We start from the raw sequence: 17983 nt of genomic DNA on the forward strand, positions 1-17983 counted from the left end.
AATCTAGTGTTACTTTTTCTTTTAAATCTACTATTACTTTTACAACAATAATTAAGGTACTCATTCAAGACCACAAAGCTCTACATGTAAAGCTGAGACCAGAACTGAAGTCCTCTGCCTCCATGGGCACAGTTTCTTCTATGACAACACAGGTCTACCAACTCATCAGTCCACATTTGCAAAGCACCCACGTTGTGCCTGGTGTTACACCAGAAGCAACAGTCATTGCCTGCATTGAGCCTTACAACCTAGTGATTCTCATCATGGTACATACAGAAATGACTTCTGACCCACCTGCTGTCCCAGACCAGTACTAGCGCTCAGAATCAGTAGAGCAGAGAATTAAGACCTGACCTTTGAACTATGGGCCAGCCTTGAACAGCAAATACTATAAATGTCTAGTCGATGGTACCCAGACAGAAAGACATGAAGTCCATGCTGAGAAAGTCATTGGCACTGCTTCCAGTAGCCTGTGGGGCTCCATCTACCCAAATCCCAAATCTCACCTCAAAGGCCACACGGTCTGACTGGTGTTGTCGCTCAGCCTCCTGCAACTTGGCAAGCAAGTCCTGCACAGTCTTCCTCAAGCTCTCGACACCTTCATTTATATAGGTGTCCACCTACAACCAGAGCAGGAAAAGGAAGATGAAGCCACCATGTGTGTAACTTGGTAAGAGGAAGTACCCTCCCTGCCACACACACTGGTTTGGGCCATCTAGTCCAGACCAGCCTCACAAGAGAATTAACACTATGCAAATAAAGAGTTAGTCTTGGGCAGCCAAAAGTTCTGAGTTATTCATAAAAATACATTCTCACTTCAAACCCTAAAGAACTCAGCTAGCTTCAAATAACCCAGTTATTTTAGGACACAGTAACTTTTTACAAATGTATCAACTGACTGACTTCTTAACAGATATGTGTATGCCATCTCTATGTATCCTGCTTCCCTCCATCAGACTAGAGCTCTCCAAGAGCAGGGACCATGTTCCCCTTTGGACCAGGGTTCCCCAAGGACAGGGACTATGCCACACTCTTCACAAGGGAAATGGCCCAAAGACACATCTTTTACTGTTCTCAGCACCTAGCACTGAGATCAGCATATAAAGGGTTACTGATGGATAGACAGGTTTAGGGCAAAAGTACCCACTGAGTCCAGGAATCTGATTTGATATACAAAAAGATTTTTTTTTTTTTTTTTAAAGATGACCAGTAAGGGGATCTCAACCCTTGGCTTGGTGTTGTCAGCACCACGCTCAGCCAGTAAGCAAACTGGCCATCCCTATATAGGATCCGAACCCGTGGCCTTGGTGTTATCAGCACCGCACTCTACCGAGTGAGCCACGGGCCGGCCTCAAAAAGATGTTTCATCAAGGTTACTGCTTAGTCTCTCTCCCAGACACACCCAATTATGGGCTGGTGGTTAGAGCTGAGCTGACATGTAGGGTCTCGCCCCTATCTCTGCTGCACAGGCCCCAGACACTTCAGTTACAAGATTCCTGTAAATCTGACAAAAAAATCTCTCCATCTTGCACAGTGGGAAGCAGCAACATCTTCAAAGAAGAGCGCAGAGCTCTCAGTTGAGAAGGAGACAGGGTCTCAGTCACTGCCTTATTACCTGGTCCTGTGGGCCTTCATTTCTTTATCTGTGCTGCAGTGAGAAGATTCTTCCCATGCCCTGGCCTATAAGCTTCCCCAAATATAGGTAAGATAATATCCGGTAGGGCTTTGAGCTTGTGAGAAGAAAGAGGCTGAACAGATATTGCCAGGCGTTATTATAATTTGTTGCCAACAACATATTTGCCAAATATGGTGATGCAAGGGAAGGGGAAAATCCAAACTGCACACCTAAAGTGAGAGGCTAGAAGCACAACATTCTAAATCTAGATGTGAATATGTTTTCTGGTCCATTCCCCTATATCCTCACCTAAGTTGCTGTGCAGGTGAAAGGACTTTAAAAGGTCCCTGGAACATAATTATTATATATTTATTTCAAACAGTGTTCTCATAAGATTATCTAATAACATGGAAAACTTTCATGAACATACTATCTCATATGATATAATATGAAGTGAAAAAAGTGAGTTATAAAACTTTACGTGTAGGGCCGAGCCCGTGGTGCACTCGGGAGAGTGCGGCGCTAGAAGCGTGGCAGCAGCGCTCCTGTTGCGGGTTCGGATCCTATATAGGGATGACTGGTGCGCTCACTGGCTGAGTGCGGTGCGGCCGGTCTCAAAAAGGCCCGGAAAAAAAAAACAAAAAAAACTTTATGTGTAGGAGGTAGAATCAACAAACTAGAATTTAATGTAGGAATGTGGATAGGTCCTAAAAAAATGGTGTTGAGTAAAAAGGGAAAAAACAGAAAAAAGATATAGCACAAGTCCATCATGTAAACTGAAAACATTTTATAGACATATTTAAAGTCATATATTAAATACATTGCAGTGAGTATCTCTTGGCCGGGAGTGGGGGGACGGGGCGCCAAGGGCAGAGACAGGTAGGGGAGACACAGGGGGAAAAAAAAAGTAAAACCAGTGGGAGGCCTTGATGAGACCCATGATGATAATGTGCCATGAACGAATGGGTAGGTCTGATTCAGCTCTGCACTGAAGGGCCAAAAACACCCAATCCAAAAAATACCCAACCAAGGAAACAAAAAACAAATATGCAATTTCTAGTATAATCTCAATATTATAAATACTTGTATATATTTGCATTGAAGGAAAGACAAAGAAAATTTCACCCAACTGTGATTTTTCTTTGGATAAATTACTATTGATATTTTTTCCTTCTTTCACTTTTTGGTGTTTCTGAATTTCCCAAGTTTTCTATAATAAGAATGTCTTGTATTATGATATGACCACAAAATACGTAATAATACACATCTTATTTTAAAAAGTACAGCCATGGAAGGAAATACTGTGCAGTTATTCTGAAGAATGAGGTAGATTTATATATACTAACGTGGAAAGAAGGTTATAGTATACTCTTCAGTTTAAAAAAATAAAAAAGCAAGCAAGGAATAATTACCATGACCCTGTATTTGTGAAAAGTATGTGTTTATTATATACTACATGAATTTATACATGTTTACTTGATGTATGTGTATATATTAACACACATATGCTATTTAAATATGGTTGTCTGTATGTAGAAAAACACTCGAATATTGGCACTCAACTTTAGCCAAACATAAGAGCCACCTGAAGAACTTTTAAAAGACCTGATGCCCAGGCCAAATCTCAGACATCATCTCTGTTAAAGCTCCCAAGGCTATTTCTATGGGCAGCCAAGACTGAGAAGCACTGCTCTAAAAGGATCCACCCATTTCAATCTGTTAGCAGTGGATACTTCCAAGGAGTGGGACTGGAGAAGGGAAATTTCCTTTTTATATTTCTCTGTTGTTTGAATTTTTACATCAAGTATTACTCTTTAATTTAGTAAGAGAGAATGAGAAAGTAATAAGCAAATGAGTCAGGGAACAGCAGATGCTGCCCCTGGCTAAGCATCAGCCATCATGGTTACCTCCATTACTTACCTCAGGTGGGCTACTGTACAGGGTTGTGGGACTCTGACAAAAGCCATTTGGCTTTTCTAGCACCACCTGTTCAAAGAAAAATAAAATTGGTATTTAAAATAGTGCCAAGCAACCAACTTCGAAACTTTATTCTCCTAAGACCTCAAATCTTAGAGAAAGAAAGAGACACAGGGATAAGGGAGGAGGGAGAGATGGAAGGGAAAGTTGGAGAGAAAGAAGGAAGGAAAGAAGAAAAAAGGGAGGGAGGGAGGGAGGGAAGGAAGAAAGGAAGGAAGGAGAAAGGGAGGGAAGGAAGTGGAAAGGAGGAAGGGAGGAAGGGAGGGAGGGAGGGAGGAAGGAAGGAAGAGAAGGGGAAAGGAAAGGAGACAGGGAAGATGGGAAAGGAAAGGAAGAGAAGGGAAGTAGAGGGGAGGGGAGAGGGGAAAAAGAAGACTATTGGAGTTCCGTGGGAAAACAGAAATGAGAGAGAGTAGAGAAATGTGTGTGGCCTCGAGAGAAAATACCCTAACCTTGCAGGGAGGATGAAAGCTCAGCCTACAACTGTTCAGCAGATTGGAAAATACGTGTACAGCCCATTTTTCCAAGCCTAGGGAATACAAGCAGCTGCTTGCCACAAACAAAGAGTTTCCCTTGCCCCTAGGGATCCTGACAAGGTTTGACAAAGCATAAATCAAAAAGGAAAGCAGGTTTTGCTATAGTTCTTTCCAAACCAAAGCCTGATTATTCATCACATGACTGCTGGTTTGTACAAACAAGAGGCCTGGACTTCTGGGCCAGTCTCTCAGCACATTAGGGTCTTCTCCCACCTGACAAAGCACCTCCCACCAGCCAGATGTGAGCTCAGGTACTGAAAGTCCCACCATCAGCCACACAAGCTTGGTGTATGCCCAAGATAAAGGAACTTTCCTGGCACCACATGCTGGCCACTGTTCCCTTTAGAGGAATGGGTCAGGTGCTGCTGGAGAAAGGCCACCCCGCCCAAACCAAAATGCAAATGAAGGAGACACAACTCAGAATCTAGAGGAGAATGAGGGTGAAGTCAGGAGATAGCTCTGTTCTCCTGAGGACATTTCCATCCCAGGAAGAACTCATCCAATCTGTTCAGTCTAACAAACATTTACTGATGCCTTCTGCCTCCTAGACCCTGGGCTAAGCGTGAGGATACAGAGACAGTGGGGGAAGGGGGGGTGAACCTCTAACTTCAAGGTGCTTCCTATCCCAGGGTAGACATGGCTACATATACAGACAAATAACAGGCTAGGACCAAGACTTCAATTTACACTACAGGTGTCATTCAAATTAAGCAAGATAAACTTAAAATAAATTTGGATTTATAGGTAATGATCTGCTTTATAAAACTGTATTACAAGAAGATTAATCACAGAATTCTTTTAGATAACAGGCTTTGCCAATAACTTATAATAATTTTAATTTATATAAATTCAATTTCTGTACAATGTTTTAGGAACAAGTGTACTTACAGGCTGATATGTGTAAATGCAAGTGCCTGTCTGCTGGCAAGCACTAACTAGACTGTAAGTGATCAGAGAAGCCAGTATTGCCTACATTCTCTCCACTCCTGGATGTGGTGCTAGATTCAGTGTGCACTGGGAGATTGGTAAATGGGACTGCCTGGCACAACCCACCTCCTCAGCAGGGACCAACCATGGACCATTCCCTATTACCTGTATCTCCTTTCGATGGAGAGAATCTCCTGGATCCCTGTCAAGCTTGCTACTTATATCCTCACGGAGCTTCTGCAGGCAGTTCCTGGCCTGGCAAAGGAAGGCAAGAAACTTGAGCTTTGGGGTAGGAAAAGACAGCACATCCACCTTTGTGCCCCATCCCCAACCCGTAATACTATGAGTCAGACACGGTTCTAGGTATTGGCTGTGGGAAGGAGGAAGGGACCCTGGCCAAATTGGGGCTACAGATAACATTCTAGTTGCAGAGATACACAACACAAAAAACAAATAAGTAAAATGCATACCGTGTTATATGGTAATAAATGCCAAGGAGAAACATGAGCCAGGGAGAGGGTTAGGAAATGATGGGAAAGGTGGCTGATAATTTTAGATAGGATGGCTGGGGAATAGGTTAGGCATGTGGTATTTAATAAGTATTGTTGATTAATGAATTGGATCCAAAGGTCAAAAGTGATATTTGACACACAGGAGAATATGATGGCTCTTCAGAGATATAAAGGGAACAGAATGGAAAAAAACTGGAACCCATAAAAGAAGGAAGCCAAAAAAAAAGTGAGGTTTAGAGAAATGATGTAGGCACTCCCTCAGAGGGAAAGGATGCCCACCTCCTGGATGTACTGGACCTCACTCTTCAGCTGGTTAATATTCTTCTCATGGATCATCTTGTCTCCAGACCTCCCCTTCAAGTACACCTGAAATAAGTTAAGGAACCTCAAGTTAAACTAATTTCACATCAACAGGCAACCTCATACACTACTGGTGGAGGGTAGAGTTACCACCAATTTACTGGGTGGCAATTTGGTGATTAAATCAGAAAACTTTAAAAATATATTTACTCTTTGACCTATCAAATCTACTTCTGGAAATTTATGCTAATGCAATAAAATTTAGCTAAATGATATATAGGTATATTGGTATAAACATTCACACATGTATATATAAATTCATGGAAAGGGGGCTGAAGGTATGTACACCAAACTATTCAGTGTGGGTCCTTCTGTAGAAGAGGGGTATAAAAGAGAATTTAAACATTTTGCTATGCATACCATGCTTGAATCTTTTACAATTGAGAAAACATGTCTGTATTACTTGTATTACAAAACACATACACAACACAGTAACATATTATCTTCAGCAAAATATTGTGTATGGCTGCAAAAAATGGAAACAAACAAAATGCTCAGCAATGGGGGACTAATTAAATAAATTATGATAAGTCTATAACAGAATATTATGCAGCCATTAAAATGCCAGATATTTACATTTGTGGATGCAGAAGATGTATAATATGCCATTACAAATGGGAGGCAGGAGATTGTTCAACACAGTTTATAACATAATTTTATTTTTTTGAAAAAATACTTATGTATAGGAAAATGTCTGGGAGGACATACAATAAGGTGTTAACAATAGCTACATTGATAGAATTATGGGATAGTTTCACTTTCTTCAAGGAACATGCAATGATTTTGAGTAAGAAAAAGAAATTAATTAAAGGCATCCAGTCTGGACAGAAAGAAGTAATACCATTTCTATTTGCAGATGATATAATCTTGTAGACAGAACATCCTAATGAATCCACTAATAACTATAGAATGAATAAACAAGTTCAGCAAGGTTGAAGGATACAAGATCAATACACAAAAATTAGTTGTATTTCTACACCATAGCAATGAACAATCCAAAAATGAAATTAAACAATTCTATTTATAAAAACATCAAAAAGACAACAATAAAGATAATTTAACAAAAGAAGTACAAGACTTGCATTCTGAAAACTATAAAACACTGTTGAAAGAAATAAAAGAAGACCTAAAAAAAATGAGCATTCTGCTTTCAAGGATAGGAGAAGACTTAATACTGTTAAGATGGCAATACTCCGCAAATTGAACTACAGATTCAACATAATTCCTATCCAAATCCACACTGGCTTCTTTGTAGAAACTGATCCTAAAATTCACATGGAAATGAAAAGAATCCTGAATAGTCAAAACAACCTTGAAAAAGAACAAGGATGGGGGACTCTCATTTCCCAATTACAGAGCTACAGTAATCAAAACAGGGTGGTACCGGCATAAGGACAGACATGTAGATCAATGGTATACAACTGAGAGTCCAGAAACAATAATCTAATTATAATAATAACAATAATAAAATACTCAACTGATTGTTGACAAGGGTGACAGGACAATTCAATAGAGAAAAAATCTTCTCAACAAATGATGCTGGGACAAGTGGATATCTACATGTCAAATATTATGGATTGAATTGTATCTCCCAAAGTTTAATGTGTTGGAGGCTTGGTCCTCACTGTGACAGTGTTAAAAGGGTGGGAAATCTTATTATGGTAGTTGAAAGGTGGGGGCTTGAAGAGGTGATTGTGAGGACAATGCCCTAGTAAATGGATTAATAAGTTGATGGTTTAATGGTGGTCATGGGCATGGTTCTGAGGGCTTTAAAAGGAGAAGGAGGAGTTAGCTCTCTCTGCTCTGCCTTTTTCGCCATGTGATAGCCTGAGTCACTGTAGTCACCACCAGGACAAAGCCCTCACTGGGTGTGTTCCCTGGACTTTGGACTTCCCAGCCTCTGAAACTGTAAGCAATAAATCTTGTTTCTTTACAAATTACCCAGTTTCTGGTATTTCTGTTATAAGCAACAGAAACGGACTAATATAACAAAGAATAAAGTTGGACCCCTTTCTCATAATATACACAAAACTTAACCCAAAATGGATCATAGACCTATTTGTAAGAGCTTAAACTATAAGTCCTTGAAGAAAATATAGGAATAAATCTTTGTGAGCCTGGGTTAGGCCAAAGCGTTATATATGACAAAAGCACAAGGAAAGAAGAAAAAATAAATTGAACTTCATCAAAATTAAAAACTTCCTTCAGTGACTGTGAGGCTGGGGAGATCCTGGCCCAGCCAAGGATGTCAGATCTCAACGTACTCCTCAGTGCTTCCTGGACCACCACCCAACCCCCATCTCCAAGCCAATAAAATCTCCCCATTAAAATTAAAAACTTCTGTGATTCCAAAGATATCATCAAGAAAGTGAAAAGACAAGTGAGGGCTGGCTGATTAGTTCAGCTGGTTAGAGCACAGCCTTATAACCCCAAGGTCAAGGGTTTGGATCCCTGGACCAGCCAGCTGCCAAAAAAAAAAGACAAATGGAAGAAAATATTCACGAATCATACATCTGATAAAGGTCTAGCACCCAGAATATATAAAGAACCCTTATAACTCAACAGTTAAAAGACAACTGGATTTTTTAAATGGGCAGAAGATTTTAATAAATATTTTTACAAAGAAGATATACAAATGGGCAATAAGCGCATACAAATGGGCAATAAGCACATAAAAAAATGCTCAATATCATTAGTCATTAGGGAAATGCAAATTAAAACTACAATGAGATATCACTTCACACCCACTAGGATGGCAGGAAGTGGTAATAACCCAAATGTCCATCAGCTGATGAATGGATAAAATGTAATATATCCATTCAACGAAATAGTATTCGGCCAAAAAAAAAGAATAAATACTGATAAATGCTATAACATGGATGAACCTTGAAAATATGCTAAGTGAAAGAAGCCAGACACAAAAGGTCACATGTTCCATGATTCCATTTATATAAAATTTCCAGGAAAAACAAATCCATAGAGACACAAAGTCAATTAGTGGCTACCAGGAGCTAGGAGGAGTGACTAAAAATGTCCTGGAATTAATAGTGGTGACAGTTGCACAACTCTGTGAATATACTAAAAACCATTGAATTATATTATACTTTGGGTCAATTGCATGGTATGTAAATAATACCTCAAAAAGTTGTTTTTAAAAAAAGAAAAAACAATGGGGCTGGCCCATGGCTCACTTGGGACAGCATGGTGCTGACAACACCAAGTCAAGGGTTAAGATCCTCTTACCGGTCATCTTTAAAATAAATGAATGTGGGGTCGGCCTGGTGGCGCACTGCTACAGTGCGCCGCTTGGGAGCACTGCGGCGCTCCCGCCGAGGGTTCGGATCCCACATACAGACCGGCCGCTCACTGGCTGAGCGAGGTGCGGGCGCAACACCGAGGGTTGCGATCCGTTGCTGGTCACGAAAAAAGACAAAAAGGGAAAAAATGAATGAATGAATGAATGAATGAAATATAAATAAATAAATAACAAAAATTGCTTTAATTTTTAAAATAAGTTCCGTAAACACATCTCCCACCTGTCTCCACAACTTCCAGCAGCACCTAGAAAGGTCATCCCATCCATCGCCATGGCTGGGGCCAGATTGCACCAAAGTCACTACAGGCAGACTGTGGTCTCTTTCTGTAAATTAAGATCTTTCCAGGAGATGGCAAAGAACTAGTATCTCACGTCTGGTTCCTTCCAGTCAAACCATAATCTCCCTTTGGCAATGTAAGCTGCCCCCTCTCATATGCTTATAGGGAGGAGAGCAGGAAGAAAAGGTGGTGATGAACTAAGCTTACCTTAATGATCTCCTCATGTCCATCATTGGATTCCACCAGTTCTGAGGCCAGAGAATGACCAGTTGAATGGCCAGATACCATGGCATAGGTCTTCCTGCCTGCCTGGAGGGAGAGAGAGAAGTGGCTCAAAAACCACATGGCAAGCTCAGAATTCCTGCCCCTTGACCAATGCAGAAGACCTGCTCCTCAAAAGACTTACAGGATTAGTCTGATTTTCCCCTCCAAAAAGTCTTTTCAGAACCTCTAATCAAAGCCACACAGCAGCAACAACACCGGACGGGTAAAGTTAGTAGAAATTGCAGGTTAGTTTTCATTTTAGTGGGGGGTCTCCCCATCCCCCAAAGCAGTGCACAATGGTGAGGTCAGTGGGATGTGTCTGAAAGGAAATGCTCCAAGCTCACAGCAGCAGAGATGGCTCCAAGCAGCACTGGAGGAGGGGTCAGCAGCAAGGAAGGAGAACTGGCTGAGGCGAGGACTCGCCCCACCAGAAACCTCAATACCTTCCGGGCTATCTGTTCAAGTTCATCTCCTGTCAGTTCACTCTGGAGAGTCAGCCTGAGAATGTCCACGCTGCCCTAATAATGACAATGACAGCAACAGTAACCCCTTACCTTTTCAGTCTACAGGTACAAAGTACTACTAGTAGAGGTGCACTATTGCCAACCCTGTGGAGTAGGCCTTATCATCACTACTTCACAGGCAAGGAAAACTGAGGTCCAGAGAGGTTGTGTTAGCTTGCCCAAGATCGGGTCTTTCCTGGGTGTTGGATGTCTCTGGGGCCACCTGACAATTCTCTTTCCACCACACCACAGACAACACAGCACATTGCTCTGTACAGCTCCAGAGGATTCTCCGGTTCTCGGATTACAGGGAGCACATTGCATGGATCCCCCTTCCCCAATCATGGAGAGGTCATCTCTGCATTGGTCATCCCCAAACCAGAATTTTTGCTCCTGACAACCAGCCAGGAAGTTATTCATGCACTTTACAAGACTAGGATATCCTTCCTGAACCAAACTATAGGGAAAGTACCTGAATCCAAACCCCCATTTCCATGAGCCACATAGAAATTAACCAAATGAAAGCAGGCAAGACAATAGGTATTTATCTAGAGATCAGCCTAATTTCAAAAGATGAAGCAGATTTTCTTTCATCACTCAAAGAAGGTTAAAAAAACACTTTGTGGGAAAAATAAAAAAACCTAAGGGAGAAAACATGGTGAAAGGAAAAAATGGGTGGCTGGAGATTTGGGAAGACAATAACACTGAGGACCAGGAAGGCAGAGTGGACCAAACCCTGCCAATAACCTGTGTTATTTGTGCAGGTGGACGAAGGGCTTAGCCACTCAGGGGCTCTGGTTTCCACTAGAAAAATAAGGGATTAGACTAAGTATCTCTTACGCTCCTTCTACCTTCTATACTGTGACAGCATGAGAGTGGAGTATATGCCTCTCCCAGGCAATGAAGGAAAGATGGGTGCTGAGCTACCCAAGGATAGAAATGACCTTGAGTCATCTGGTCATCCCCTGCCTCAACGACCAGTAGCATAAATACCACCTTACCCTTAGCAGGTTTTAAGGAACCCTCCTAACCTTCCAACTTGCTGGAGAAAAAGATCAATCTATGGTCAGAAACTGAACTCTTGGTGTGCTCAGATACTTAACTTTTGGTGTTCTCTTCTATGAAATAGGAATACTATCATCCAACTGAGGAGTTTTTGTTGAAGGCTAACTGAAAATGTGTGGAGGTTACTCTGTACCACACAGGAGGGAGATACTCAAACATTAGCCTCCTCCCACTTCTTAGAATGAACCCAAATTTAGGGATGACAGAAGACACTGCCACAATGGGCTTTAAGCCTTCCCAATCCTGACAAAGTAGCTGGTTTAACAAAAACATTTAATTCCCAAAATAAAAGCCATATCCTTAGTGTGGCATACAAGGCTCATAAAGTCTGAGTCAACTCACCACTCTAGCTACTGTCCTTTATTGCCCCCCCCCGCCACCCCCTCCGTCCAATATATACCATGCCTTCCAACTTCAGTGCCTTTGCTGGCATCATTTCCTTTGCCTTAAATATACTTTCTTCCCATTTTCACCTGGGGCATTTGCAAGTCCCTGAAGAGTTCACTTTCAAATGCCACATCTTCCATAACACTACCCTGCATCCTGTGGAAAACACATCTTCCCTTCCCTCAACTCCCTCGGCATGACAAGGCTCCTATGGTATCTGCCTCTCAGTAATTTGTGTTCTATGAGAAGTTGCCCTTTCTGTTAACTCCTTGATGGCTGTCTGTCACAGCCCTTAGTACAGATACATATTTTCTGAATGCACAATGAATGCTCCATGACATCCAGACCAAGAAAACATTACAAAAGAGAGAAGAGGAAATGATTTCAAAATAGCCAGAGTGAATGCCAATTCTTTTTCCCCAGGACACAGGCAAGCACTTTGATTAAAGCACCATCTCCTCATACCTGGAGGCAGCTAGGGAAAGCCAGGGCATCCTTCAGTCAGAACGGAAGAGTTATCAGCCAATGAAAGTCATCAAGTCTGGTTTATTTCATGAACACAGGCATTCCTATTGGGAGAGCATAGACAACTAGGCTGGGTCAAGGCCCTGAGAGATTATCCTATCCATTTATGTCATCAGAATCCCAGACAGGGAGGAGAAAGGGGTGAGTTGAAAAGGTACTCAAAGAAATAACAGCTAAAAACTTCCCAAATTTGGCAAAAGACAAACCTAAAAATTCAAGAAGCTGAGCCAACCCCAGAATAAACCCAAAATTCATGCCATAATACATCATAATTAAACTTCTGCTAACTAAAAACAAAGAAAAAAGTCTTGAAAATAGCTAGAGAAAAATGATACCTTACTGACAGGGGGGGAATTAATATGAATAGCAGCAGATTTCTCATCAGAAATGACAGAGGCCAGAAGGGACTTTTTTTTTTGGTGGCTGACTAGTACGTTGGATCTGAACCTTGACCTTGGTGTTATAACATTGTTCTCTAACCAACTGAGCTAACCAGCTAGCCCCTGCATAATAATTTTCAAGTGCTGAAAGAAAAGAACTGTCAATTCAAAATCCCATACCCAGGGAAAATATCCTTTAGGAACGAGGCAGAAATCAAGACATTATCAGATGAAGGAAAACTAAGAGAATTTCTCACCAGCTAACTTACACTAAAAGAATGGCTTAAAAAGTTCTCTAAACAGAAAGGAAACATTAAAAAAGAAACTTTTGGAATGCTGGGAAGAAAGAAACATGGATAGGAAAAATATAAGTAAATATAATAGGGTTTCCTTCTCAGGTTTTCTAAATTATGTTTCATTAGAGATGTCGGATATAGTTTTTTGTTGTTGTTCATTCTTATACCTTGATCTGATGTGGTTTTAAAAGTATACAGAGGAAATATTTATATTAATATTATAAATGAGAGAGGGTAAAAGGATGTAAAGAAAGAAAGATTTCTCTTGTTCACTCAAACTGGTAAAACGACAACACCAGTAGACTGTGATAAGTAACGTATATATAACGTAATACCTAGAGCAACCAATAAGAAGCCAAACAGAGGCAACACTAAAAAACACTATAAATGAACCAAAATGGAATTCTAAAAAGTGTTCAAGTAACCCACAGGAAGACAGGAAAAAGAAAACAGAGAAATGAAAAACAGAGAGAACAAACAAAATGCAAAAAAAAAAAATGGCAAACATACAATACCAATAATTATATTAAGCGTACGTGGTCTAAATACACCAATAAAAACAAAGATTGGCAGAGTGGATTTTAAAAAAAAATGACTCACCTCACCACAAAAATGATAACTGTGGGGTAATACATATGTTAATTAACTAGATTTAATCATTCTACAATGTATATATACTTCAAAACAATATGTTGTACATGGTAAATACATACAATTTTATCTGTCAATTTAAAAATACATAAATTTTTAAAAAATGACCCAATATATGCTGTCTGCCAGAAAGACACTTCAAATATAAAGACATAGGCAAGTTGAAAGTAAAGGGATAGAAAAAGATATATCATGTAAACACTAATCAAAGGAAAGCAGGAGTGGCTATATTAATATCATATAAAGTACACTTCAAAGCAAAGAAAATTACCAGAGACAGAGAGAGACATTACATAATGATGAAAGAGTCAATCCACAAAGAAGACATAACAATCCCAAATGGATACGCACCAAACAAAAAAGCTGCAAAATGTAAAGCAAAAACTGGTAGTACTGAAAGTAGAAATACACAAATCCATAATTATAGTTGGAGACTTCAACATCCATCTCTCGAGAATTGATAGAACAATTAGACAAAAAAATCAGCAAGGATATATAAGAACTCAACAACACCATCACCCAACAGTATCTAATCAATGTTTATAGAATGCTCCACCCAACAACATAAGAATGCACATTCTTTTCATGTGCCTACAGAAAATATATTAAGATAGACCATAACCTGGGCCTTATAAAACAAATTTACAAGAATGGAAATCATACAGAGTATGTTATCTGACCACAATGAAATCAAATTAGAAACTGAAAACAGAAAGATAGTAAAATTTCCAAACATCGGGAAACTAAACAACACATGTTTAAATAATCCTTAGGTCAAAGAGGACATCTCGAAGGAAATTTTTAAAAATCATTGAACTGAATACAAAATATCAAATTTTGTGGGACACAGCTAAAGCAATTCTGTGAGGGAAATTCATAGCACTAAATGGATAAATAAGAAAAGAGGAAAGTCTCAAATCAATAATAATTTAAGCTCCCTCTTTAAGAATTTAGAAAAGAACAAAATAAACCCAAAGCAAGCAAGAGGGATGAAATAATGAAGATAAAAACAGAAATGAATAATATTTAACACAGAAAAACAATAGAGGAAAATCAATGAAACAAAGATCTTGGAAAAGATCAATAAAATTGACAAACCCCTAGTGAGACTGACAATAAGTAAAAGACACACACACAAATTACCAATATAGGGAATGAAACAGGATATTTCCACAGACCATGCAGATATCAAAAGGATAAGGTAATACTATGAACAACAACTTTACAATTTACATAAAATGGACCAATTCCTCAAAAAACACAAACTACTACAACTCACCCAATAAGAAACAGGCAATTTGTATAGTCTTATAACTATTAAGGAAATTAAATTCACAATTTATAAACTCTCACAAAAGAAACCTCTAGGCCCAGATGGTTCCACTGGAGAATACTCCAGTTTAAAGAATTGGTACCAATTCTACATAATTTCATCCAGAAAATAGAGAGGGAACACTTCCCAACTCATTTTATGAAGCTAGTCTAACCCTGGTACCAAAGAAAGGAAGGAAGGAAGGAAAATTACAGACCAATATCTCTCATGAACGTGGAGATTCTATTCCCCAATATTGTTACAACATGGGCAAAAGACATGAAGAGGTATTTCACTGAAGAAAACATACAGATGGCAAATAAGCACATAAAAGTATGTTCAACCTCATGTCATGAAGGAGATGCAAATTAAAACTATAGTGAAATACCACTACACCTATCGGGGTGGCTAAAATAAAATATAATGACAACGCCAAATACCGGAGAGGATGTGGAGACACTGGATCACTCATACATTGCTGGTGGAAATGTAAAATGATACAGCCACTCTGAAAAATAGTCCTGGCAGTTTCTTTAAAAACTAAACATGCAACTACAATATAACACAGCAATTGTACTCCTGGGCACTTATCCCAGAGAAATAAAGACATATGTTCACACAAAAACCACACAAATACCTGTATATGAATAATTACAGCAGCTTTAGTTGTAATAGCCAAAAACTGGAAACAACAAAGAGGTCCTTTAATAGGTGAATGGTTAAATAAATGGTGGTACATCTATTATTGTGGAATACTACTCAGTAATAAAAAGAAACAAACTATTGATACATGCAACAACAATCTCCAGAGAATTATGCTGAGTGAAAAAAGCCAATCACAAAAGTTTATATACCATATGATTTCATTTATGAAACATTTTTTAATGACAAAATTACAGAAATGGAGAACAGATTAGTGGTTGCCAGGAGTTAAGGAGAAGGCGGCTGGCAGGAAGGAAATGGATGTGGCTTTAGAAGGGCAACATGAGGGATTCTCCTGGTGATGGAAATGTTCTGTATCTGGACTGCATCAATGTCAATATTCTGGTTGTCATAGTGCAGTATACTTTTACAATATGATATCAATGGGGGAAACTGAGTAAAGGGTATCTGAGATTTCTATTACTTCTTATCACTGCATGTGAATCTATAATTATCCTTAAAAAATAAATTAATATTCTTTTATCAGGGACAAAAACTGAAGAATATAATGAAGAAAATAAGCATTTATAATCCTACCACCTAGAAATAGCCACTATTAAAATGTTAGTGTATTCCTTATATTTTTCCTATGCATATTTTTAAGGTACACTATTGTACATAGTTATATACTTGCTTTTCTCCCCCTTAACATTTCATCATTAATTTCCATCACATAAAACAGTCTTCAAAATTAGCTTTTAATGGCAATTAGTACTAAACTTCATAGATTAAACTAATATATTCGACCTAACCCTTATATAGGTTGTCAATTTCTTTTTTTTATTTCTTATATGTATTTTTATTTTAGAAGATATCTTTTATTTTGATAGAATGAAACGATACACAACAGTAGCTAGATCACTATCAGATTTATTGCCAGTCCATTGCCCCTCAAGCCCAACCTGACTTTCTCTTTTCTTTGCAGAAAAAGAATAGCATTTGGAACAGTTAGACATTGGCTCAAACACTGGTTCAGGTTTTCATTTGAGGTGTATATTGATCTTATTCCATCGGCTTTAGTTTTTTAGTTGGTAAGACAGATAACACGATGCTTAAGTGAGAACTTAGTGACTAATACAAGTAGACATACAAAAATGCCAGTTCATCCAAATTTGACATAATGCTCCTCTTCAAAATACTTCAATGACTCTGTATACTTAAAGGTTAAAGTAAAAAATGCCTTGTTATAGAAAAAAATGTATATTTACTCCTATCTCACATCATACATAAACATCAGTTCACCATACACAAACATCATTACAGATTTAAATGTAAAAGGCAAAACAATAAAGGTTTTATAGAAAAGCATCTTGGGCTGGCCATGTGGCTCAGCTGGTTAGAGCACAGTATTAGACCAAAGTCAAGGGTTGGGGTAGGATCCCTGTACTGGCCAGCTGCCAAAAAAAAAAAAAAAAAAAAAAAAAAAATCATCTTCACAACTTTGGCAATAATCTGCAACATAACCAGCACCACTTTAGACAAGCCCAAGTACAAAATGGCACCACCCACCTCCACCCCTCCCCTCCCCCCCCTTCCCTTTAGGAGAAGCCTCCTGACTTAAACAGAAACCCCTTTTGCTTCTGCAAGGATGCAGTTCTCCACCCTGATCCACATTAGCATAATGACCCTCCTTGATGGTATCAGCCAGCCCTTGGCGCACTATATAAGCTCTACCACCCCCACACCTGGTGCTGTCCCCCATTCTCAGGGCAGCCCCAGGCTGTGCTCCATTTTGAGTACAGCCCGGCAGATTTCTTTCTTTAATAAAGCTTGAACGGTACCCGGCATCTCGGCTCACTTTCTTTCAGGCAAAGGCAAAAATTTTCCTAAATATGGCATAAAAAATCTTACCCATGAATTTAAAAATTGATAAACTAGACTATATTAGAATTTAGAACTTTTGTTCATCAAAGACACCACTAAGAGAGTGTGTGGCAACCACAGACCAGAAGAAAGTCGCTATACATATATCTGACAAAGGACATCCAGAATATAAAAGAATTTCTACAAAACAGAAAGAATAAATACAACATGGTATCTGGACTGAATCCTGGATCAGGAAAGGAACTGTAGTAGAAAAATGGTAAAATCCAAATAAAGTCTACAATTTAGTTAACCAAAATTAATTCCTTAATTATGGAAAATGCACCACGGTAATGTTTAGATGTTAACAAAGGATGAAACTGGATGAAGAATACATGAGAATTCTCTATACGGTCTTTGCAACTTTTCTGTAAATCTAAAATTAATCCAAAGTAAAATGTTCATTTAAAGAAAGAGACAGACAGGCAGGCAGACCAATAGCAAAATGGGCAAAAGACTTCAACAGACTCATCTCATAAGAGAATAACCAACATGAAAAGGTGCTCAATTTCAT

General features: G+C 39.1%; 1 protein-coding gene across 1 annotated transcript in view; it reads right to left on the minus strand.

Annotated features, from left to right (window-relative positions):
- Positions 1-17983, minus strand: part of TUFT1 (tuftelin 1) — a 39080-nt gene that overhangs the window by 10456 nt on the left and 10641 nt on the right. Inside the window, exons 2-6 of the mRNA XM_008575159.1 lie at positions 9729-9830; positions 5847-5933; positions 5221-5310; positions 3536-3601; positions 507-620 (exon numbers count right to left, since the gene is read on the minus strand). Coding sequence (XP_008573381.1) covers positions 507-620; positions 3536-3601; positions 5221-5310; positions 5847-5933; positions 9729-9830 — 459 coding nt within the window. The remainder of the gene's footprint in view (positions 1-506; positions 621-3535; positions 3602-5220; positions 5311-5846; positions 5934-9728; positions 9831-17983) is intronic.

Source organism: Galeopterus variegatus, unplaced genomic scaffold (assembly GCF_000696425.1).
Source record: "Galeopterus variegatus unplaced genomic scaffold, G_variegatus-3.0.2 Scaffold1148, whole genome shotgun sequence".
In the NCBI taxonomy this organism is placed as follows: domain Eukaryota; kingdom Metazoa; phylum Chordata; class Mammalia; order Dermoptera; family Cynocephalidae; genus Galeopterus; species Galeopterus variegatus.